General features: G+C 49.5%; 2 protein-coding genes across 4 annotated transcripts; both read left to right on the forward strand.

Moving 5' to 3' along the window:
* Positions 1-519: 519 nt before the first annotated feature.
* TPM4 (tropomyosin 4) lies at positions 520-12,720 on the forward strand (the record flags this gene model as incomplete). Of its 2 annotated transcripts, XM_080359539.1 has the most annotated exons (10): positions 520-534; positions 3,817-3,971; positions 6,259-6,380; positions 9,621-9,754; positions 10,040-10,157; positions 10,484-10,554; positions 10,795-10,870; positions 11,263-11,325; positions 11,404-11,473; positions 11,989-12,071. In XM_080359539.1, 9 exons carry the CDS (start codon positions 3,854-3,856, stop codon positions 12,069-12,071), a joined length of 855 nt encoding a protein of 284 aa, XP_080215665.1. The 2 variants fall into 2 exon arrangements, with proteins under 2 accessions (XP_080215665.1, XP_080215666.1); XM_080359540.1 differs by lacking the exons at positions 520-534; positions 3,817-3,971; positions 6,259-6,380; positions 11,989-12,071 and adding exons at positions 7,565-7,696; positions 12,546-12,720.
* A 478-nt stretch (positions 12,721-13,198) lies between these two features.
* On the forward strand, positions 13,199-23,369 carry RAB8A (RAB8A, member RAS oncogene family). 2 transcript variants are annotated; one of them, XM_080359252.1, is made up of 8 exons: positions 13,199-13,328; positions 14,401-14,461; positions 14,684-14,744; positions 15,062-15,139; positions 15,332-15,421; positions 16,531-16,596; positions 16,823-16,873; positions 18,405-19,861. In XM_080359252.1, exons 1-8 carry the CDS (start codon positions 13,205-13,207, stop codon positions 18,495-18,497), a joined length of 624 nt encoding a protein of 207 aa, XP_080215378.1. In that variant the 5' UTR covers positions 13,199-13,204; the 3' UTR covers positions 18,498-19,861. The 2 variants fall into 2 exon arrangements, with proteins under 2 accessions (XP_080215378.1, XP_080215377.1); XM_080359251.1 differs by lacking the exon at positions 18,405-19,861 and adding an exon at positions 23,013-23,369 and having other exon boundaries at positions 13,203-13,328.

Below are 23,369 nucleotides of genomic sequence, written 5' to 3' on the forward strand. Positions count from 1 at the left end.
AGTTTCTAGAACAGAAAATATAGCAGAGTGGACTATTAGGAGATACTTATGTTAAGAAACAGAAGGAATTTGGTAAAGGATTCTCAACAGCTTCTTTCTTCTGCTTTGAAACGTTTCTAGCCTTGACACATGCAGCTTTGCGTATGAGGAGGAGCTGGAGCTCAATGTGAGAGAGAGGAAAAAGACCATGAGTTTAGAACGGGACGGGAGCTGGGGGGGAAAACGGGGATATAAAGCATCTGCTTTTCGCAGATAGTGACGTGGGCCATGGGGTGGGTCCCGTGTCACTTCTGGGCGATAGAAGTAGGGATTAAAAGCATAGAAAGTTTTGAGACGAGCCAAACTCAAGGCCGCGGGTCCGACCCGCATTGGAACGCCTGCTGAGACACGCTCCCCTGCAGCGTGCTGCCAGAGAAATGAGCACACGCTCCAGCAATCCGGCTCCATCGCCTTCTGCTGTCCTCTCATATTGACACACCCAACCTTGCCAAGCCTCGCTAGGCCCAAAAACCCCCAAAAAGGAAAAAGAAAAAGGTTTGGAAAGCTCTTCTTTCTATCTTGGTTGCTCGCTGTTTCCTAAGCTGCTGAAAGCCAGAGGTGGTGGGAGTGACAGGATTATCATGACTGAGCGACCAAAGTGAATTGTTCAGGTATTTCTCTCCAGTTTGTGAAGCAGGAGGAGGAAGACGACGATGTACCTGGTTGAAGGGCTACACAGGGTGACATGTTCCTTTCTAAGTGTGGCTCTGAGTTGATTAGAAAAATTATCTTCCTGCAGTACAAATAACAAAGGCAAAAGTGTCTTGTTCAGCGTTCGCTTCCCCAACCCTGATTCTGAGCCTGCCCAAGCCTGCTGGTGAGATGGTTGGAACATCACCTCTGTGCCTCTCAATAATCAGAAATTATGAAGAGAACAGCCACAGAAACAGCTCGAAACATGCAGCTGTAGTCCCAGGGAGAGGCGTGCACGGTCTTGCTCCTGCCTCCGTCACACGAGTTCCTACACGTGCCGGGTCAAACGGGGCTAACACAGTCCTTCCCCCACTTGATGTGTCTCCAAAGCTGCTCCCCAAAACCTGCCTCTTCTGGCAAAAAGCAGGAGAAAATTATGAAAGGTGAGCTTAGTTCTGAAGGAAACTAAGCAGAGATGGCCACAGCGGCGCCGCACCCAAGGCAGCTGCAGCATGATGGTGGCTGCAGGGACCGCCGTGTCACCTCGGGCACCTCGGCACTGGTCTGTGGTCACCAGCAGTGACCCTAAATCGACACCCGGGGTTCCATCGTCAGCCCAAATTCCTCCAGCAACCCGCTGCCCTCGGCCGGGGCTGAGCCAGCAGACTCACAGCGAGCAGGGTGAGGGGAAGCGCAAGCTGCAATGGTAATCAATATGGTTTATTAGTTTTTAATGCCGTTTCTGCAGGTTCAGCAGCACTGTTAATTTAGTGCCTCACCTCGACTCTTTAAACCCGTTCCCAGGTTCGGAACCTGTGTGTGTTTATCTTTCACTGTTCAAACCATCAGAATTGGACAAAAAAACACCCGTGGGGCCACGTTGTTGCAGCGGTAGCTGCGGGGCCAGGAAAGGGGAGGCAGATCTGCCCGTTTCTGTGGTAAAACACACGTTTAGTTGTGTGAGGTTTGCCATGGTTAGTTCTGTGAGGTGTTCTGGGAATGCAGTTGCACACTGGGTGGGGAAGAGCCAGCACTAATTTCCTGCTAAATATGCAACTTACAGCCGTTAAAACTTCAGAGCATTGTTTTAGATACGGGGGGAGGGGGGAAGAAAAAAACAAAGAAGATAAACCTGAGCTTAAATTGGATATATTAGGAACAATTTCTTGCCCAAAGGGCTGTGGGGCATTGGAACAGGCTGCCCAGGGCAGTGCTGGAGTCACCATCCCTGGAGGGCTGGACAGACGGACATGAGGTTGTGCTGGGGTGGGGGAGTCACAGAATCCCAGACAGTCAGGGGTTGAAGGGCCCTGGAAAGCTCATCCAGTGCAATCCCCCCATGGAGCAGGAACACCCAGATGGGGTTACACAGGAAGGTGTCCAGGCGGGTTGGAATGTCTGCACAGAAGGAGACTCCACAACCCCCCTGGGCAGCCTGGGCCAGGCTCTGCCACCCTCACCCCAACAAGTTGCTTCTCAAATTTAAGTGGAACCTCCTGTGTTCCAGTTTGAACCCATTGCCCCTTGTCCTGTCACTGGTTGTCACCAGAAGAGCCTGGCTCCATCCTCCTGACACTGCCCCTTTCCATATTGATCCCCAGGAATGAGTCCCCCCTCAGTGTCCTCTTGTCCAGCTCCAGAGCCCCAGCTCCCTCAGCCTTTCCTCACACGGGAGATGCTCCACTCCCTGCAGCATCTTGGTGGCTGCGCTGGACTCTCTGCAGCAGTTCGCTGTCCTGCTGGAACTGAGGGGCCACAACTGGACACAAGATTCCAGGTGTGGTCTCCCCAGGGCAGAGCAGAGGGGCAGGAGAACCTCTCTGACCTACTGACCACCCCCTTCTAACCCACCCCAGGTCCCATTGGCTTCCTGGCCACAAGGGCCCAGTGCTGGCTCATGGTCACCCTGCTGTCCCCAGCACCCCCAGGTCCCTTTTCACTACTCTCTAATAGTTCATTCCGTAAGTTATACTGGAACGGTTGGGCTCGATGATCTCGAGGGTCTTTTCCAACCAAAGTGAGTCTATTTAATTGCCGTTAATGAGGGGTGGAGGTGCCTGGCGGGCTGAGGCGGTCGCGCAGCCCTCTGGGAGCTGTAGTCCTGAGGGCGCCGCCATCTTGGCGCTCCCTGAGCGCGGCCCCGCGGGGCGCTGCCCGGCAGCCATCTTGGGGCGGGGGCGCCAAGCGCTCGGTACCGGGCGGCACCCGGGGTCCGGCTCTTGGGTTCACTAGTAGTGCGAGCCTTATTTTTATTTGAAATCAAAACAGTGATAACTCTGTGACAAAAGGCGGCCTGAGCTGCCTAGGGAGTGCTCTGGCTGTCCGGTGGTGCTCTGGGGATGGTTCTCCAGATGATCTCCCACACCTCCTCCTGCCTTCCTGACACAGAGAAGGGTTTTCTGCTTCATACAGCAGAAAAACTCATTTACGCTGCTCATGTGGCTGCAGCTTCAGGTGTATTGTTCAGTTCACTAAGTGGAATTTCAAAGACAAACTCGCTACATGCCCTTTAGCCTGAACTTGAGAGCTAAATCTGACCTGTTATATATTATACTAGTACAGATCATAACTAGTTCCTTAACACCAGGGCTTATGTTCACAGAAAAACCAACCAAACAAAAAACCTTCTGTCTCATATCCTGCATCTTTTTGTACCATAGATGTAGCTACTTCCCAAGTGTAGACTTTTTACATTTTTATTTTGAAGTAATCCAAAAAGATCCTTCCCTTCATTAACCTTACAACGTTATAAGAAGCCAGGCCATCCCGTAGATCCGGGCTGTTTAATTGCAGACACAGAGGGGTGCTAATAAGGTTTCTTTCGAGCATGTGTTCATGTGTCAACACTTTTGCTTCTGTCGGAAGCTTAAAAATGGAAACAGTTTTCTCTTTAGGAAAACAGGACCCAAATAAGGAGATGATGGAGCGGTGAAGATTCCACTGGTGAGTCTGTTCCAGCTCATTCCTTAGAAAGGCTCCGAACGGTGCCCGAACAAGCGGAGAAGAGGCCAAAGAGATCTGGGTTTTGTCCAGGGGTCTCGGGGTTTAAATCTCTCCACAACCACTTGAGCTCATTTTCCCGGTGACCTGGCTGGGTACAACTGCTCGCTCTGCCTGTTACAAACCTAAAACGTCGCTCTTTAGGATTCTTTGAGTTGCACAGCCTATCCTTCAGCAAAAAATGGAGGCGATCAAGAAGAAGATGCAGATGCTGAAGTTGGACAAGGAGAATGCCATTGACAGAGCGGAGCAGGCTGAGACGGATAAGAAGGCGGCTGAGGACAAATGCAAACAGGTAAGTAGAACTAAAAACACTGCTTGCGGATGCCCTGTGGAAAGAAGTGTAACAAAATACCATGTTGCAACTTTCTGATTCAGAAGGTGAAATAATTTGAAGTCAGGTTTTGTGTTAACCTTCTAAGTCTCTTGCCTTTTACACTCATACAGCCAGGGCGAGGTATTAACTTCTCTTTTTAGCCATCTGACTCTTTGCAAAATTAGCATTATCCTGAGATTATTAAAAGTACTTAAAAATACTATTAAAAGTCTAAGTTTTCTTACATCTTACATGATTTTCTTCTGCTTGTAATTCCATGGAAAAGGCCTTAGACACTCCAAATCAAAGCTGAGCATCTCAGACACCTCCTGAAGAGTCAGCTGTGCCTCAACATTGATTGAGACTCTCCTTGAAGTGAATTGATAGAGTGTATTGTCTAGTCCTTGCTATATGGAGTGCCCTTAGAGGTGCCAGCTGTGCCTCAACAGTACATATATTGTGTGATTGTTTTGTTAAGAATTATTAGAAATAATTTGAAAGCTTTTCTTTTAACTGAATTGTAGTGATAACATTTTCATATTCTTTTCAGTGTTCTTTATTCTGGGTGTCTCCCTCATAATTGGGCTGCAGTATTTTCAGAATGATTTTGAAATATGACTGAAACTCAAGCTGCTTGTAGCACTTGTAAAATTACCTTGTCTCTACCTTTTACATCCTCTAAATGTTGCTGCTTCTACTACATCTCCCAAACTGCTGTAATATATTACTAGCATTAATTTAGTCAAATATTTCTCACGTTCAAGTTCAGTTTGAGATCCTAAATGATATAACTAAACTTTCAACTGATCATCCATTTAGCTAAAGCAACAGGAAAAAGGTTTCCAAAGGGGTGAGTTGCTGCTCTCTGCCCCCTCCACCCCCAACATAAGGAGAATTACTTCTCTTTGTCTTTACACTGAATTTCCACAAGCTGCACACATCGATTTCATAGGCCTTGTTTCATTCCTAAACTTTCTGTTCTCAGGAACAGCCTCAGCGGATTGTTACACGACTGAACACGAGCCTTCCTTTACATTTAGTTATCAAAGGGGATTTCTTACAGGGACACGACACACTTGTGGGAGTTTTCAAGCATCTATACGAGGTTAATTCACAATTAAAAGCTAAAAGAGAAAAAGAAACCTTTGATGTTTCTTCTCTTTTCTGAATTGTCACCAATTTTTCAGCTTTTTTTATTTTAATGTGAATTTAGCGTCATACACAAAATAAGCATCACCTTCTTCCTCCCGCTCACTGTCCCTCTGCTAAAGCCTCCCAGCGAGCAGTTTCCTTCCTCACACCACTATCTGTCTACTCTGAGTAAAATGATAGCAATACAACAGCATTCAAGAATAGTATGTTACAAAAATGTCGTTAAAGAAGGAAGTCGTTGCACTGAAACTATTTAGAGCGAACTATTTTGATAGACTCAGTTGATGCGGAGGCGGAGCTCCCTGGTTCTGTTTCTCTACAGCCTGAACTGTTTTGTGTTGCAAATGACAGGAGGGAGCAGATGGGTTTGCAGGCGCACCCTTATCAGCCTCCTGATAATGGAAATTCTTTGGGGAGCATGAGACAGTTTGTCATTGAACAGTCTCCCAGCAGGTTATAAATAGCACCGTTCTAGCGTACAATATGGATTTATATGGTATGGAGGAGTCAGAACCGTACGACAGGCTGGAGCGTACCTAGTTGGGCCACAATTGGTCATGGAATAATTGGGGTTGGGAGGGACCTGTGGAGGTCACGAGTCCCTCCTGTTGCTGATGGGTGTGTTGGGCCAGACCTGTTCCCCATCTGATTGAGATGTTATCAACAACATACCAAAAATGATTAGGGAACGACCACTCACTTTTTATTGGCTATACATAACCGAATAGCTTCCTAATAATTCCTATTCCTCAGGTAACAGTGTCGGAACAAACACATCCTTCTAAAACATTTATAATTATGCCGTAGAATTAACTGCCGCAGGGTGTTGCGGAATCCAAAAGATAAATGAGGTGAAAAAAGGTTTGTGTATTAAACCAGATGCCAGGGAACGCTGTTTGTTCTAAAGATTATCTGTTTTTAGTGATTTTTCCCTGCCGACGGCCACCAGTCCCGCTCACACCACTGGCCCCAGCAGAACTTTGGCTACTCTTTGTGTGTTATATCAGGTTAAAAGGAATAGTCAAGAGAGGTTTTAACCGTGTTAAACTGTAACTGATAATACATCAAAACGCTCATTTTGGTTATTTTTGTGGGTTTTTTTCTCTCTGGAAAGGTAGAGGATGAGCTGGTCGCTCTGCAGAAGAAGTTGAAGGGAACCGAAGATGAGCTGGATAAGTACTCGGAGGCTCTCAAAGACGCCCAGGAGAAGCTGGAGCAGGCTGAAAAGAAGGCCACCGATGTACGTACCTGCTGCTGATATTGTTGCTGCATTCTGTATGTTTTGCAGTACAGGTGACAAAAATCGCTGCCAATGTTTGTGTTGCAGCACTTTGATCGGGGTAGGAAGGGCAGTGCCATGTTTTGGGGGTTCCAAAAAAGGCGTTGAGACGCGGTTCTTAGGGAAATGGTTTAGTGCTAGAGTTGGGTTATAGTTGGACTTGATCCTGAGGGTCTCTTCCAACTGAAATGATCACAGAATCCCAGAATGTCAGGGTTTGAAGGGCCCTGGGAAGCTCATCCAGTGCAATCCCCCCGTGGAGCAGGAACACCCAGATGAGGTTACACAGGAAGGTGTCCAGGCGGGTTGGAATGTCTGCAGAGAAGGAGACTCCACAACCCCCCTGGGCAGCCTGGGCCAGGCTCTGCCACCCTCACCCCAACAAGTTGCTTCTCTTATTTAAGTGGAACCTCCTGTGTTCCAGTTTGCACCCACTGCCCCTTGTCCTGTCACTGGTTGTCACCAGCAGAGCCTGGCTCCATCCTCCTGACACTGCCCCTTTCCATATTGATCCCCAGGAATGAGTCCCCCCTCAGTGTCCTCTTGTCCAGCTCCAGAGCCCCAGCTCCCTCAGCCTTTCCTCACACGGGAGATGCTCCACTCCCTGCAGCATCTTGGTGGCTCTATGATTCTATGACTCTATGGAATGGGGGGGGAGCGTTTTATGGATGGGAAATCTTTAGGAAAGGCGAAATTTCCTTTAATCGAAGTAAACAAAGAGCTCATCTTCCAGGGCAGCCGGGCCACAGGATGCAGTTCCGTTCCAGTCCCAGCTCGGTCCGGTTTCGCTTCTCTCCGCCCCCATCCCGGGGTGTCCCGGGGGTGTCCGCGCAGCCCCGGTCTCGCCCGCTTCGCGGCGGGTTCCGCATCCCCGCGGGATGTGCGGGAGCGGGACCGGGCGGGACGGGGACCCGAGGGGACCCTGCGGGATGTGCGGGAGCGGGACCGGGCGGGACGGGGACCCGAGGGGACCCCGCGGTGTGCGGGGGCGGGACCGGGCGGGGCGGCCCCCGCGCGGCTCGCGCCGACTCCTTCGTGCTACGTCACCACCTCCACCCTCCAGCCGCGTGACGTCATCGCCCCATTGAAAGGCGCGGGACCGCGCGGCGCCACGTGCAGCCCCCCCCGGCCGTCCCGCCGCGCCCATGGCCGCGCCGAGCTCCCTGGAAGCCGTCAAGAGGAAGATCCAGTGTCTGCAGCAACAGGCGGATGAGGCGGAGGATCGAGCCCAGGTGCTCCAGCGGGAGCTGGACCTGGAACGGGACCTGCGGGAGAAAGTGAGACCGCCCGGGCTGCCCGTTCGCCTCTCTCGGTCGCTCTCTCCCGGGCTGCGCTGCTCCTTCCTTCCTCTTTCTGGCTCTCTCTCGCTGCCTGGTCCCTGCTCCGGGAGGGGCTCGGCCGCCTTCACCCCTCGGCTCTTCCCCGCTCCGCGAACTCCCCGCGGAGCCGCCGCCGCTTCGCCCGCACCATCCCCGGGGGCACCGGGCGGCGGCTCGGCCGGGGCGGCTGCCGCTTAACCGCGCTTTGGGGCCATTTCCTTCGGAAAAAGGGGTTGCGAGCAGCGCTCGCCATCGGGAGGCGGTTCGGAGTTTGGTAGGAAATGGCTGTTTAATTAGGAAAAAGCGCTGCATGCCAAGGAGCGGGGAGTTCCCGCCGCTGGGCGCCGCACCGCTGGCTCCGCCACAGCTGGGAAGCGTCCGAACTGCTGCAAAAGAACTTTCCCTCCTGCTTTGCACAGAGAAATGCGAACTCTGGGCTAGCGTGCGGCTCTCCTGGGGCCGGCCAGCTGGTTTCACTTAGGTTGCTGTGTGATCAGCCTTCCCAGCATCTTGCTGCTATTTTATCACATGTCAGCGAGTGAGTTTTACCGTATAAGGACTGCGGGCAGCTGCTGGGAGAGGTGGGGCCAGCCCGGCTTCCCATGGCTTGGGAATCTTGCCTAATGAAAATATCACTTAAAAGTATCCCTTCTAGTGCAAGGAGTTTTGCAGACTGGCCCGTAACAGACGCTGGTTTTCTACATGATCGATGCCTTGTGTATAAATCGAGAAAGCTGGGTGGAAAGCAAATGAAATGTTGGCTAATTTACGACGGTAGGAATCCTGGGTCAGCTTCCATTTGGATGGGTCAGTGAAATCTGTTCCAAGATGGTGCGGCCGTGAATGGAAACCACTTCCTGCCGCTCAGGAGGAGCCTCCGAAACCAAAGCGGAGAAGCTGCTGCAAACAAATAGTTTTCCAAGTGTTTAACATAAAGCATAAAAGAGTTGCTTTTCCAGGATCTATAGCCCAAACCAAAAAACTTATACATAGCAGTCATGCTCAGATTTGGGGACAGTTAATCAATTAAGGCACAAACGTGGCAGTTATTAAAGCGGGGCTTTATTTTCTTTCAAATAACAAGCAATTAAAGGAGCCATATCTTAATAGACACAATGGATTTACAGCCACCCATGTGTTGATATTGCCTGTATGGTATGCGAGCGTTTCCCCCAACAACCTCTCCATTTATTATCTAGTCTGGTTTTTAAACATTGTATTCCCAATTACTGTGCAGTTTATTCAATAGTACACAAACAGACCTTATTATTAAGAAATGCCTCCGCCTCATTCCTTAAGGCCCACAGGAAGCCATGAAAAAGGCAAGTGAGCTTCTTGCAAGAACATGTAATTTTGTGTTCAAAGCAGCTGAGGTTGGTGGGATCTGCCCTGCCGGCCACACAGAGATTGCGCAGCGCAGAGATTACGCAGCACAGAGATTACACAGCGCAGGACCCGGGTGGGTCGTGAAACGGCTGAACTTCAGCAGGGGCTGTGACAGGAATTGCTGCACAACACACAAACCAGCTGGGGAGTTTTTGGAAACAGCCGTTATGGAAACAGTTGAGTTTTGAGCTTGTGGCTCCTCTGGGTAGATCCAGCCCACTAGAGTGATCTGAAAATAGTTTTCCGTTGGCAACCGGTGTCCAATCCCTCATTGTGTGGCAGGAATGATAAGTGCCGTTGAAAACAAAGCACATACTCCCGTACCTTGGAATTCCTGAGATGCCAGAGTTTAAACAAACACCAGGCAGAGACGGAGGTTCCTGAGCCCCCCTGCGTGCACGGGGAAGCCTTGGCAGTTCTTAGGAAGCTTTTAGTCGCGAGTATTTCTCAGCAATGGGCTTGTAGGTAACATGGGCTCGGGCGGTTTGTTCCGCAGGCGGAAGGTGAGGTGGCGGCGCTGAACAGACGCATCCAGCTGGTGGAAGAGGAGCTGGATCGCGCCCAGGAGCGCTTGGCCACAGCCCTGCAGAAACTGGAGGAGGCCGAGAAAGCGGCTGATGAGAGCGAGAGGTACCGTCCCGCTTCTTTCTATCTTGTTTTTTTATATAAAAATGTGAAAACACATCACTAAAACGTTCCTGCATAATTTAGCATATACTTGCGCTGGTGTACGTTGCAGTTCAGAGCCCCAGAACTAAAGGTGTCGTTTTATAAGCTTAAACGAGGAATTCTGGCAGCCTTGAATAGCACAGAGTGTGGTCAGAATGGGCCTCTTTTGGGTTACAAATACTCAATTCCACTGTGGGACTTTGGAGATAAAAGTGCTAAAATGCTTCTCCATTAAACACTCTGCAGAGGAATGAAGGTTATCGAGAACAGAGCCATGAAAGACGAAGAGAAAATGGAAATTCAGGAAATGCAACTGAAGGAGGCGAAGCACATTGCAGAAGAAGCTGACCGCAAATACGAAGAGGTAAAAGCGATAATTAAACACACGGGAGAACCGTGAGCAACTTAATTCCTTTGCAGTTTTAGTCATTCTTTGTACGCCTATCACTGGGTGATGGTTCAACTTTGGAACATCCCCTAAAAGGTGTAATTTTACTAGTGACTTTAGCAGCACCTCAGGTATTTCATGCTATGAACACTGCAAAATCAAGTGTATTTAGGGGAGAAGTTTGTTATGTCTGTGCTTACGGGGTTTAATGTCATTTGTGGTTCAGAGGAAAGCACGAGCGCGGCGCTTTGGGCCGTGTAAGAGGTGCCGGAGCAGCTCGATACAGCGTTTTCTCCTTCCAGGTTGCTCGGAAACTGGTTATTTTGGAGGGTGAACTGGAAAGAGCTGAGGAGCGCGCAGAGGTGTCCGAAGTGTGAGTAATTGGAGATACACAGAGTAGTTCGGAATATACAATAAGGGTCAAAGCTTTATCTCATTAGAAAAATCTACTACTGGTGTAGGTAGTATCTGTGGAAAAGCTTTTTTGTACCCTGTACACCAAATTTTCTCCTTTCAGATTTAATACTTTAATTCATCCCTTGTATTTTTAGGTGTCTTGAAAATTAAGTTGTAACAGCAACAGTAGTAATGTGTAATATTTTTCCCCCTATAGTAAATGTAGTGACCTGGAGGAGGAGTTAAAGAACGTCACCAACAACCTGAAGTCTCTGGAAGCTCAATCTGAAAAGGTCGGTTCTTTGGTCAACTAAGGGATGGGGGCAAAGTCAGAAGCTGTAAATAAAATCCATAGAAATAATGCAGCAACACGAAGAACGTGAACAGGTTTGGGTTCCTGCCTGTGTAACGGATGGTGGGCGACGTGGGTTCGGCTGGTTTGGTGCTGCGCAAGGTCAGCCCTGTTGTGGTCCCAGGTGACATGCGAAGGATCTTGGACATTCCCCGTCTTAAAACGATGGTTTATGAACCAGAGTCCGAAATGTGTCGGTGAAGGGGGGAAAAGTACGGAAAGGGTGTTCGCAGCTGTTGGAAAAGGAAAAGTGTTTATAAATAGGTCACGGTTTCATAAACATGTATCATTGTTGCTACAGCTTCCCTTAAAGAGTGTTTATTGTTTTTGCAGTACTCGGAAAAAGAAGATAAATACGAAGAAGAAATCAAGATTCTCTCTGACAAGCTTAAAGAAGTAAGTTGATCTGCCCCCACTCTGTATATTGGCATTGGTTTTTTGGCAGCGCCAACTACTCTATTTAATTCCTTTTAGGCTGAAACTCGTGCTGAATTTGCGGAGAGAACAGTTGCCAAACTGGAAAAGTCTATCGATGACCTGGAAGGTATGAAATTACTTGATTTTCACGCAGAAGTGGTTGATTTCAAATCAGAAAGTGACGCTTTAGGAGCAGGTATTAGATTTTATTGGGAAAGGACAGACGCTGGGTGTGTTGGTAGATGGGCGCGATGCCTCCTCGGACGCGTCTGTCCGGGGTGACACCTCCTGCCTGCGGGACACTTTCCTGCAAGAGGTTATTCAAAAAGTTGATAACAATAACCTGATTTTGGCCACCTCACAGATTCATGGAGTCAGGAGCTGGTTTTATTAATAACACAACGTAACTCTGCTTAATCCGATCACTGAAAAATCATTTTGAGAAATTAAAACGAGTGTAGATGAAGGTTTGACCTGGCAGCTGTGGGTGTTTTTCGCTTGGTACCGATACTCAGTTACGCATCTGTTTTCTTCTCTTTTCCTCCCTTTGGCGCTGCCCTCTGCTTCTCTCTGCGTCTCCTCCTCTCTGGACCTTTTCTCTGCATTTCTTGCCCGTCCTGCCCTGTGCTCCGGTGCCGACAGACGAGCTGTACGCCCAGAAGCTCAAGTACAAAGCGATCAGCGAGGAGCTGGACCATGCGCTCAATGACATGACCTCCCTGTGACCGGGGCCGTCCCGCTCGCTCTGTCCCTCGCCTGCGGTTCCTCTCACTCTGTGCAGCTTCCCTCGTGATCCTTCACTGTCCTCTGGAAGAACTGAGCTTAATAAAGACAACGCACCTCTTACCTTTCTGCTTTGGGGGTTTATTTCCTTATAACGCAACTTAAACACGGTGAAATCGGTTCAGCTCCTTGTGCGAGGTGCGGGCAGCGAGAAGCTCTGAGTGCGTTTGTGCTGCATCTGCCCGGCTCAAAACTCAGCACAACAAACACTCCGAAAGATGCATCTTGTAAATCAGATTTTATATCAAAACGCGTCCGTCACGTCGCGTGTCCAAAACCCTCACTGAGTTAGAGCAGTTACCTAAACATTTTGTGGCTACAGTTGTGTTGAACGGGAAAGTAAGGAATCGTGGGGTTTATTTAAAAAGGCTGTAAAATATGTTTTAAGTCGTGTTTATTTTCTTCTTTCTCACCAGAAAAACTCGCTCAAGCCAAAGAAGAGAACCTGGGGCTGCACCAGACACTGGACCAGACGCTGAATGAACTGAACTGTATATGAGCAGCCGAGTCCCCGCGGCCGGGGGGAGCGGGAGTGGAACCTCCCCCCAATCCCCACCGCGTGGCCAGGAAACGGCCCCTAAATTATGACCAGTCGGGGCGCGGGGCCGCGGGGTGCAGTCCCGCAGAGGGACCCGCAGCCCGGTACCGCGTCCCCCGGTGATGGCTTCTCGACAGCCCTGCAGCTGCTCCCCCTGCGCTGCCACCCACGTTTCATATTAAACGGTTTCTCTCATCCCGGGTCTCCCCGTCTCTTGTGGTGCGTCTGCTCGCGTGACGTCATTGTGGCTCTTCCCGCGTGACGTCACAAACCGGCAGGCAAAGAGGTGACGTTGCCCTTTAACGCCGCAGCAGGAAGTGACGCAGCGGGGCGCGCTGCCCATCGCCCCGCCGCTCACACCCCCGAGCGGACGCCGCCCGCCAATGAGGCGCCGATTCCGCGCTCTTCCTGCCGTGCCCCGCGGTGACGCGCGCCGCGCTCAGCCAATCAGCGCGCGGCGAGCGGTGACGGACAGCGGGCGCGGCCTGTGGGACGGCGCGGGGGGCGGGCGCAGGGGGAGGAGCGGTGCCCGCGAACATGGCGAAGACGTACGACTATCTGTTCAAGCTGCTGCTGATCGGCGACTCGGGCGTGGGCAAAACCTGCGCGCTCTTCCGCTTCTCCGAGGACGCGTTCAACGCCACCTTCATCTCCACCATCGGTGAGGGCCGGGCGGGGGCTGCGCCGGATCCGCTTCGCTGCGGGGCGGGAGCGGCGCCGCCGGCGGTTCCCGCGCTGAGGAGGCGCCGCGGGGGCCGCGCTGGGAACGGCGGAACCGAGCGCTGAAATTGGGCGGGAAAGGGTCAATTTGGAAACGCGAGCTCGGAGCGATCGGGGTGTTGAAATTAGGGGGAAAAGGGTTAACTTGGAAACACGAACTCGGAGCGATCAGGTTGTTGAAATTAGGGGGAAAAGGGTCAGTTTGGAACTCGGAGTAATCGGGTTGTTGAAATTCGGGGGAAAAGGGTTAATTTGGAAACACAAACTCGGTTGTTGAAATTAGGGGGAAAAGGGTCAATTTGGAAACACGAACTCGGAGCGATCGGGTTGTTGAAATTCGAGGGAAAAGGGTTAACTTGGAAACACGAGCTCGGAGTGATCAGGTTGTTGAAATTAGGGGGAAAAGGGTTAATTTGGAAACACGAACTCGGAGCGATCAGGTTGTTGAAATTAGGGGGAAAAGGGTTAATTTGGAACTCGGAGTAATCGGGTTGTTGAAATTCGGGGGAAAAGGGTTAATTTGGAAACACGAGCTCGAGGTGATCGGGTTGTTGAAATTAGGGGGAAAAGGGTTAATTTGGAAACACGAGCTCGGGGTGATCGGGTTGTTGAAATTAGGGGGAAAAGGGTTAATTTGGAAACACGAACTCGGAGCGATCAGGTTGTTGAAATTCGAGGGAAAAGGGTTAACTTGGAAACACGAGCTCGGAGTGATCGGGTTGTTGAAATTAGGGGGAAAAGGGTCAATTTGGGAACACGAACTCGGAGTGATCGGGTTGTTGAAATTCGAGGGAAAAGGGTTAATTTGGAAACACGAGCTCGGAGTGATCGGGTTGTTGAAATTAGGGGGAAAAGGGTCAATTTGGGAACACGAACTCGGAGCGATCAGGTTGTTGAAATTAGGGGGAAAAGGGTTAATTTGGAACTCGGAGTAATCGGGTTGTTGAAATTCGGGGGAAAAGGGTTAATTTGGAAACACGAACTCGGAGTGATCGGGTTGTTGCTCTTTGCAGGTATTGACTTTAAAATTAGGACCATAGAGCTGGATGGCAAGAGAATCAAACTGCAGATCTGGTGAGACTTTTCCTCTCGAGTTAACTAAGTTAATGTCCAATAACGGGGTGTCTGCGCTGCGGGGGGCGGATGGTGGCGCTACGTTTTACTCCAGTTATGCTCTTCAGCTGCGTACGGTGTCCTAGAAACTAGAAGATAGTTTTAGTGCATCTGCAGAGTTTAAATGGAGTTATTTGCAGTTTGGGTGGTGAGTCCGCTGAGCCCCGCGCTCTCTCCTTGCAGGGACACGGCCGGGCAGGAGCGCTTTCGAACCATCACCACCGCCTACTACAGAGGAGCCATGGTAGGAGCCGCGCGGCCGCGCTCAGCTTAAACCGACCAGCCGGGTTTAACGAGACACACACGCAACGCTCCGGTTCCCAGTGCGGAAACCGCCTCGCAAAGCATTCCCGGCTGTGGCCCCGTGTGCCGCGGGGCAGCTCCCGGTGCCGCTGGGAACGCGGATGCGCTCCCGATGCTTTTCTAGCGAGGCACAAACTGCTATTAAATGTTCTGTAGAACCGCGAGCAGAGTGTTTTAAAAACAGCCTTTGTTAAGCTGCGCCTTTCTGCTCAGGACAAGGCTTTAACTTTAACAATCTTTCTCTTTCTTCATCGTCAGGGCATTATGTTAGTCTATGACATCACCAATGAGAAATCTTTTGAAAACATCCGGAACTGGGTCAGGAATATTGAAGAGGTGATTTCTCTATTTACTAAAGATGCTCTTTCTTCTCCCAAAAGTAGTTGAACCTTAAATGCTTCAGAATTCCTTTTGAATTCCCATGCTGAAGGGAACTCAGCACCAGCATCTCCCTATTAGAACTTGTTCTGTGCCTCATCTTTTTGACATTATCCAAAACCATGTCCCTTTGGTCTGTTTCTATCCCAGCACGCCTCTCCAGACGTCGAAAAAATGATCCTGGGGAACAAATGTGACGCAAATGACAAAAGACAAGTTTCTAGAGAGCAAGGGGAGAAGGTAAGTGCTGTTGCTTTCATATATTTTGACTGTTCAGAGTGTAGAAGTTGCATTTGTTACTGTTCATGTGCTGCTTTGGTACCTCAGTGGTATCTCTAAGCACAACTGTGGAGAACTATGAAAAGATGAGTCTGGGTTAAGGATTCTTGTCGATTATTGGGTACAAATCAACGACCTGCATTTTTTCTTAGCAAAGGAAAGGAAAAGCACACTGGAGTTTGACAGTGAGGAAATGTCTCTGCTTGGCCAAAAGTCACTGAGACGAGGCAGATGGGATTGTCTGTGGTGGGTCAGGTGTCAGTCAAGGTAGAGAATCACAGAATCACAGAATCGGCTGGGCTGGAAAAGCCCTCAGAGCTCATCCAGTCCAAGCCTTGGTCCAACTCCAGCCCGTTGACCAGATCATGGCACTAAGTGCCATGGCCAATCTCAGTTTCAAAACCTCCAGGGCCGGTGAGTCCAGCACCTCCCTGGGCAGCCATTCCAATGCCTGACCACTCTCTCTGCACAGAATTGCTTTCTCATCTCCAGCCTCAATTTCCCCTGGCAGAGTTGAAGCCCATGGCCCCTTGTCCTATTGCTGATGCCTGGGAGAAGAGCCCAATCCCCACCTGGCCAGAACTGCCCTTCAGGTAGTTCTGGAGAGTGCTGAGCTCAGCTCTGAGCCTCCTCTTCTCCAGACTAAACAAGCCCAGCTCCCTCAGCCTCTCCCCATAGGGCTTGTGTTCAAGTCCCTTCCCCAGTCTTGTTGCTCTTCTCTGGACCCTCCAGCACTTCAATCTCTTTCCTGAGCTGAGGGGCCCAGAACTGACCACAATACTCCAGGTGTGGCCTCCCCAATGCAGAGCACAGGGGAAGGATCACTGCCCTTGTCCTGCTGACCATGCTCTCTTGGATACAGGACACCATTAAAATGCATACCAGGTATAACCCAGCAGCACAGGGCCCTGGGCGAGCAGATGCTGACAGGAGTGAGCTGGAGTTCTGGTTTCCAGCTGTTGCGCTCGGGTACATCCCGGGCTTTGTGTGTCAGGGCAGGTCGCACACTCAGTTGTATCTGTAGCTGCTCCCACAATGATCCAACTAACATGAAACCTCCTTTTATTCAGCTTGCTGCAAGTTTCGGAATTAAATTCATGGAGACCAGCGCAAAAGCGAATATAAACATAGAGAACGTAAGTACTGGAACCTCTTACATTTATTGTCTTATTTGTGCAAAGGAGCAGTGAGAACACCTGCCCATTTTGGCTGGGTGCAAACCTCAGGTTTTAGTTACTTCAAATGAGTTGTCAAGGACATACCCACGTGTTCCATGGAGATGTTGTCTGACCCACGTCTTGCTACATCATTTAATTGGTGCTTTGAGCGCCATGTAACAGGTAACGCTTTTCTTTGTCACAGGCGTTTTTTACTCTTGCAAGAGATATCAAAGCGAAAATGGACAAGAAGTTGGTGAGTAACTGTGACGTGGTCCACGCGGTGTTTCGGTAGGAAAAAACAGCCAACCAGAAGCCAAATAGCAAGTGGTTTCAGTGTATAAAAAGTATATTGTGGTCTCTTTGTTGGGGGATGCACTGGAGGTTATAGGAACTGATTTTTAGTTTTGTCAAGCTGCGACTGTGGCTTATAGACAATTGTCTCTGCATTTCAGGAATTAGCTGTAATGGCTGAGGTTTTCTGAGTTAAATGATCTTTTATTCATTTTATTGAAAGCCAAGTGAGTGGTGGAGCAGTTTAATGGTATTTCTTGTTCTTGCAGTCTGCAAAATGCAGTGAAGGGGAAAGGGACCTGGGGACAGCAGGGTGACCATGAGCCAGCACTGGGCCCTTGTGGCCAGGAAGCCAATGGGACCTGGGGTGGGTTAGAAGGGGGTGGTCAGTAGGTCAGAGAGGTTCTCCTGCCCCTCTGCTCTGCCCTGGGGAGACCACACCTGGAATCTTGTGTCCAGCTGTGGCCCCTCAGTTCCAGCAGGACAGGGAACTGCTGCAGAGAGTCCAGCGCAGCCACCAAGATGCTGCAGGGAGTGGAGCATCTCCCGTGTGAGGAAAGGCTGAGGGAGCTGGGGCTCTGGAGCTGGACAAGAGGACACTGAGGGGGGACTCATTCCTGGGGATCAAGATGGAAAGGGGCAGTGTCAGGAGGATGGAGCCAGGCTCTGCTGGTGACAACCAGGGACAGGACAAGGGGCAATGGGTGCAAACTGGAACACAGGAGGTTCCACTTAAATTTGAGAAGCAACTTGTTGGGGTGAGGGTGGCAGAGCCTGGCCCAGGCTGCCCAGGGCGGTTGTGGAGTCTCCTTCTGTGCAGACATTCCAACCCGCCTGGACACCTTCCTGTGTAACCTCATCTGGGTGTTCCTGCTCCATGGGGGCATTGCACTGGATGAGCTTTCCAGGGCCCTTCAACCCCTGACATTCTGGGATTCTATGAAAATACAATCGTACCAATAGGCCCACTTCACACTTCAGGCTCGCCTTCAAACCAGTGTGTCAAGAACTAGTTAGGTTTTTGATAACTTTTGCAAAAGCATGCTGAGAAACGATTGCCTTTTCTCTTGCACAACAAATAAACGTGTGTGGTATCAGTTTGTTCGTTAGGAGATGAAGCTCACAAAGATTCCGTGTACGTTCCACCAGATGGGACCGGTAGAGCTGGGATGTTGTGAGTCTTGCTGATGGTCGCTCAGTATTTCAGCAAGAGCCAAACGCATCCTGTAATTCTTTCCCATCTCAGTGGTCTTTGAGTTCTAGAAGGAAGAAGCAGCACCGCGTGTTGGTTGAAGCCGCGAGCAGCAGCTCTCAGACTTCTCATAGGGGCTAATGGGAGGTTGAGATCAATGGCTGGAGGCTCCTGGTGATGTTAGTGGTGGTTTTGTGAACAGCAGGTGATTAGGAACATGAGTGGATGAAGTGTGGATGCAAGATCTCACAACAACGCTGTTACGCGTAAATAAATAACTGAATATTCTTTGCGTCTTCAGGAAGGCAATAGCCCGCAAGGCAGCAACCAGGGAGTCAAAATCACACCAGACCAGCAAAAGAAAAGCAGCTTTTTCCGATGTGTTCTTCTGTGAGGGACACGGCCTTAACCTGAGCGGCCGCTCAGCCGGACTGACTGTGCCTGTTGGAGCGGGAGTTCCTCTGTCTGTGGACTTAGCGTTCTCGACGTACCTTGTCACTTTGTGACCACCTGAATAAGAAATTGTTTATTTTAGTAATTGTCTGACTCTTCAGTTTTGGAGATGAACCAGGTTTGTTGTTGTCAGATCGCCACGCGTGTTGTCGGGCAGAGGGCGTGCGGCTCGGACGGGACCTGCGATATCGCACCTTTGCTGACCGGCTGCCGTCTTTGCGTGCGTTTCTGTCACGTATCCAAGCTAGAAAGATTAAGTTATGATCAAAAGAAGGACCTGAAACGCCCATATGAATCAAGTACAGGTGTGTACATGATGCATGTGCATATCCAGGGCTGTAGGTGCATCAAAACATCAGCTCAATGCACTTAGGTGGGCAGAACAGGCTTTACCTTTTCGGAAGGTAGAAGGAAACTTTCTGCAGCTCCACCTCTTCGCTCCTACAGAGAAAATCCTTCATTTTGCTTATTCAGTTGTGTTATTCTAGACAATCCACTATTGAAGTTTAAAGGAATCTCTATTTTTTTAAAAAACCAAAGCGTGCTGTAAATAGAATGGATCCTTACCATCAGAAATTACTTTATCCGTGTTAGACTTGACTGGGCTTAATGAAATACTGATGTTTAGAGACATTTAACAGGAGGTGCCAGCTACAAGGGGTCCCATGCGAATGATGTGTTGTCTGTTCTTAGAGAAACAGACCCTGGGTCGGGTAGGGACCCAAAATTTGTAGCGTTACCACGGGCGGCTCCTCCTTATCCAGCTCAGAGTGGCTCCCGGTCTGTTGTGGTAGCGAGTTCGAAATGGGGACAAGCAAATGGATTGCACTGCTTCCCGTTGTGTGTCCTCGTGCACACTTGCTCACATATGCAAATAAATGTTGCACATACGAACACTTTCCGAAAACAAACTTCTTTTCCGACTGAGCTTTGCCTCGCTGCTGCGGATCGATCGCTTTGGATTTCAAGCAGCAGCATCATAGCGTGCATCAATGCGAACAGTGTTCGGTCCTCAGCGGAAATATTCCATGTATTTATTCCTATAAGCATTCCGATGTGTAAAATGTCCCGGCCAAGGAAAGCGCTGTGTTCTGGGGCTGCAAGCCTGGCTTGATTCCACTGACACAGGAGCCATCGGCTTCAGAGCCTCCTGGCAAAGGGTTTATTGTGGTTTATTGGATTCCAATGATCGGCTGTGTCCCGCGACTCACTGGAACTGGTAACATGGTTTGTTTACATTGACAACTGCACTTAAGGATCAAATTAAAGCTGATTTTTAAAGTTAATGAGTTTACTCACCGGTTTTGATTTCTTCACGTTTGTGGTGTTTCGCTCTGGCCTCAGAGTGGTACCATGTTCCTGAGTTAAACATCTTTATGGATCTGCAGCGTGCAACGGCTGAACGGGAATATTGCCTGTTCTAAAATGGAAAAAGGACATTTTACTGTATAAGTTACTGGTTTATATAAATGCATTTTATATGCTAATAATATATTTTTCTCTTAATAGCTAGCGGATTACGGTGAGCTCTCTTCATAATGATAATCATACATAAAGCTTTCCTCTAGCCAGAACTTTAGGATGGGGTTTTGTTTCCTTGTGGCTTTTTAGGGTGAGGACTTGGTGAACATGCAGCATAGCGGGTTACACACAGGTGTATCTGTAGAGTAAAATTACACTAAGCTACTGTGGGGCTTTCTAGTATGTGCTTCAATATGTAGTTCATGCAGAGCTATAGACAACAGGTGATGCTTCTATCTCCAGGTAAGGATGTTGCACAAGAACACTGTGTGTGCACCTCAAACAATTCCTGAGGCAGAACTGGGGAGGTGATGGACACTGTTTTCCTACATAACCAGACCTGGTTAGTGGCTGAGGAGTAAACGTGGGGTGTCTGGCCTCCATCCTCCTGCTTCGATAGTCCACATGTTGCAGCCAGGCTTGTATTTCAAAGCAACTGGAGAAATAAGTCGTTCTAAACTGAGATCACAGCCTGTCCGGTGTGATACGGGATGTGCCCGTGACGGTGACTAAACCCATAACTTGTCTTGAGAAAAACAATCATCATTAGTTTGTAAAACTTGAAGGATGGGATGGTGCTTTTCACTCCTCATATTCTAAACCTTAAGCTACTTTTTTGCGTTCAGAGATGACTCTGTACATGAAAACCTTTTGTTTGAACTTCTGGTTGTTGCACATGTCTATAGATGTGATTTATAGCATGATTTCCTTTGACAAGATGAGCGACTCCGTTATTGCCTGATCTCAGGAGGTTTCACTGTGACTACAGTCACCACTATTTCTAGGGTATACAAACCACACAGAAATGAATCAGCGTCAGCAATATGAAGCCTGAAATGCAGATGTGAGGGAGGTTAACGACACTACAGTTGCGTGTACACTTGGCTACGCATCACTAAATACGGACATCGGATCTTGGAAAGGTACAAGGTGGAGTTGGTGTTTCCATCACGTAATTAAATTACTGTGGTTTTGAAGTGTGAATGTTACGGAAAATTGAATCAGAAGAGGTACTGTGTAAATACGGTAATGTATATATATACGAAAGCTTTCTAAGGAGGAAAAAATATGAAATTGGATACAAAATTTGTAAAACTGAGGAATTTAAGCGGGTCTGAAAAGCAACCACCGTGCTTGCTACACATTCTGGGCGTCTACATGCCACTAAAATGTCAGGTAATCGACAAACACTCGGTTTGTAGAGAAACAAACCCATCTTTGAGCATGTTCTCAAACTCCCTTACTTTAATATCATAGAGCTCAGTGGTTGACCTGACCTCCAGGCTGCTTGCAATAATTCGGGTGTAAATTCCAGACCTGCTGGTTGGACACTTTGCCGTGTTCAGACCTGGGCTGTGTGTGTCCTGTGCTGAGCAGCACATCCAGCATTCCTTGACATGGTGCCAGTGTCAGACTTCAGCCTCAGGTTTATAAATCCTATGGATTATTGTAAATCTCGTTACTGCTGCTGGAAATGATTTGGTGTCTCCTTTGGCGTGAGGTGCTCACCGTCCGCTGACGGTCACTGAGGGGTGATGATGGTGCTCAAAAGCTGCTGTGAGCTCTGGTTTTCTTGGACTAGAAATGCCCCAGGGGTTATTCTGGAGGGGAAATGCAGGAAAGCTCCGTCCAGGATGGTCTCCATCTCTACTCGAAGTTCAGAGGGGTTGGGAAAGAACCACGGCTAACTTCTGTCTTCATTTATAGATGAAATAGAGGTTCTCCTGCCCCTCTGCTCTGCCCTGGGGAGACCACACCTGCAATCTTGTGTCCAGTTGTGGCCCCTCAGCTCCAGCAGGACAGGGAACTGCTGCAGAGAGTCCAGCGCAGCCACCAAGATGCTGCAGGGAGTGGAGCATCTCCCGTGTGAGGAAAGGCTGAGGGAGCTGGGGCTCTGGAGCTGGACAAGAGGACACTGAGGGGTGACTCATTCCTGGGGATCAAGATGGAAAGGGGCAGTGTCAGGAGGATGGAGCCAGGCTCTGCTGGTGACAACCAGTGACAGGACAAGGGGCAATGGGTGCAAACTGGAACACAGGAGGTTCCACTTAAATATGAGAAGCAACTTGTTGGGGTGAGGGTGGCAGAGCCTGGCCCAGGCTGCCCAGGGGGGTTGTGGAGTCTCCTTCTGTGCAGACATTCCAACCCGCCTGGACACCTTCCTGTGTAACCTCATCTGGGTGTTCCTGCTCCATGGGGGGATTGCACTGGATGAGCTTTCCAGGGCCCTTCAACCCCTGACACTCTGGGATTCTGTGATTAATTAAAGATCTGTTTGATTGCACATTAATAGGAACGTGCAGTTTGATTACTTCAAGCTGCCGTATTCCCTGACCCGTCTCTTTCCATGGTCGTTGCAGTTTTGTTTCTGTGGGTAGGACCAGTGGCTGCTCCCCCAGCCCCCCCCAGGAATCGTGTGCTCTGTGTTCAGCGTGGGCTGGGACACGCAACTTCATTTTGAAAGGAACTTAATGCATCCCGATATTTTTTAAAAATAAACTGTGTTTTTAGAGTGGCCACTTTTGGCTACTGCCCATCTCACGTTACAACTGCTTTCTTAAACACTTCTCATTGATTTTCACGTTTGTATTAAAACTGTTGTTGAGACGGTATGTATGTTTTCACTCTGTTGTACAGGACCCAGCGCTGCATAAATAAACTTCTTATGGAAAGAGATTTTTACAAACTGATTTTGTCAGTCTTGTTTATCCTTTGTGCACATAGATTTTGGTGTGGGAAATAAGGTATTTCTAACAATAGGAAAGAGGGACGGGAACCCGGGGTGGGCTCTCTTGTCCTTTAAAGTATGTTGGCTTTTCCTTATACATTCAGAAATTGAAAGCTGCAGCATTTGTCAATACTATTAAAGCCGAGCGGAGGAATCGCTTACGCAATTTTGATTAACCATCCTGTTTTTCAAACTATTTTTCAACAGGTTGTACTGGATAAATAATTTTCTTACGATTCTTTTAGAAGCTGAAGTTTGATACAAGTTCCTTTACTACCTGATGGCGCCCGAAATGTAAAGTATTTCCCAGCTCCCTGTCTGTGATGAGGTGGCTGCCTTGGAGTGACCACTCTAGGGTGCCTCCCTCAGGGTGTCCCCAGGTGAACATGCTGGGGTGCCCATATTGGGGTGCTCTGTGTCGCAGCCCCCGTGCAGAGGTGCCCGTGGTGGGGTCCCCATCGCGGGGTCCCCACGCTGGGTGCCCACGGGGTGCCCGTTCCGGGGCGCTGCGGTCGCGGTGCCCGTGTCGCCCGCACAGCCCCCGCGCCGCCGCTCCGCTCGCTG

This window comes from Nesoenas mayeri (genome assembly GCF_963082525.1).
Source record: "Nesoenas mayeri genome assembly, chromosome: 25".
NCBI classification, from domain to species: domain Eukaryota; kingdom Metazoa; phylum Chordata; class Aves; order Columbiformes; family Columbidae; genus Nesoenas; species Nesoenas mayeri.

What these genes read in the sequence shown, in the direction of transcription:
- RAB8A (XM_080359252.1), top strand. Translation starts at nt 13,205, where the DNA reads ATGGCGAAGACGTACGACTATCTGTTCAAGCTGCTGCTGATCGGCGAC. An exon ending in AGAATCAAACTGCAGATCTG is followed by an intron (nt 14,462 to 14,683) that starts GTGAGACTTTTC and finishes CTCTCCTTGCAG; the next exon opens with GGACACGGCCGGGCAGGAGC. An exon ending in CGAATATAAACATAGAGAAC is followed by an intron (nt 16,597 to 16,822) that starts GTAAGTACTGGA and finishes TCTTTGTCACAG; the next exon opens with GCGTTTTTTACTCTTGCAAG.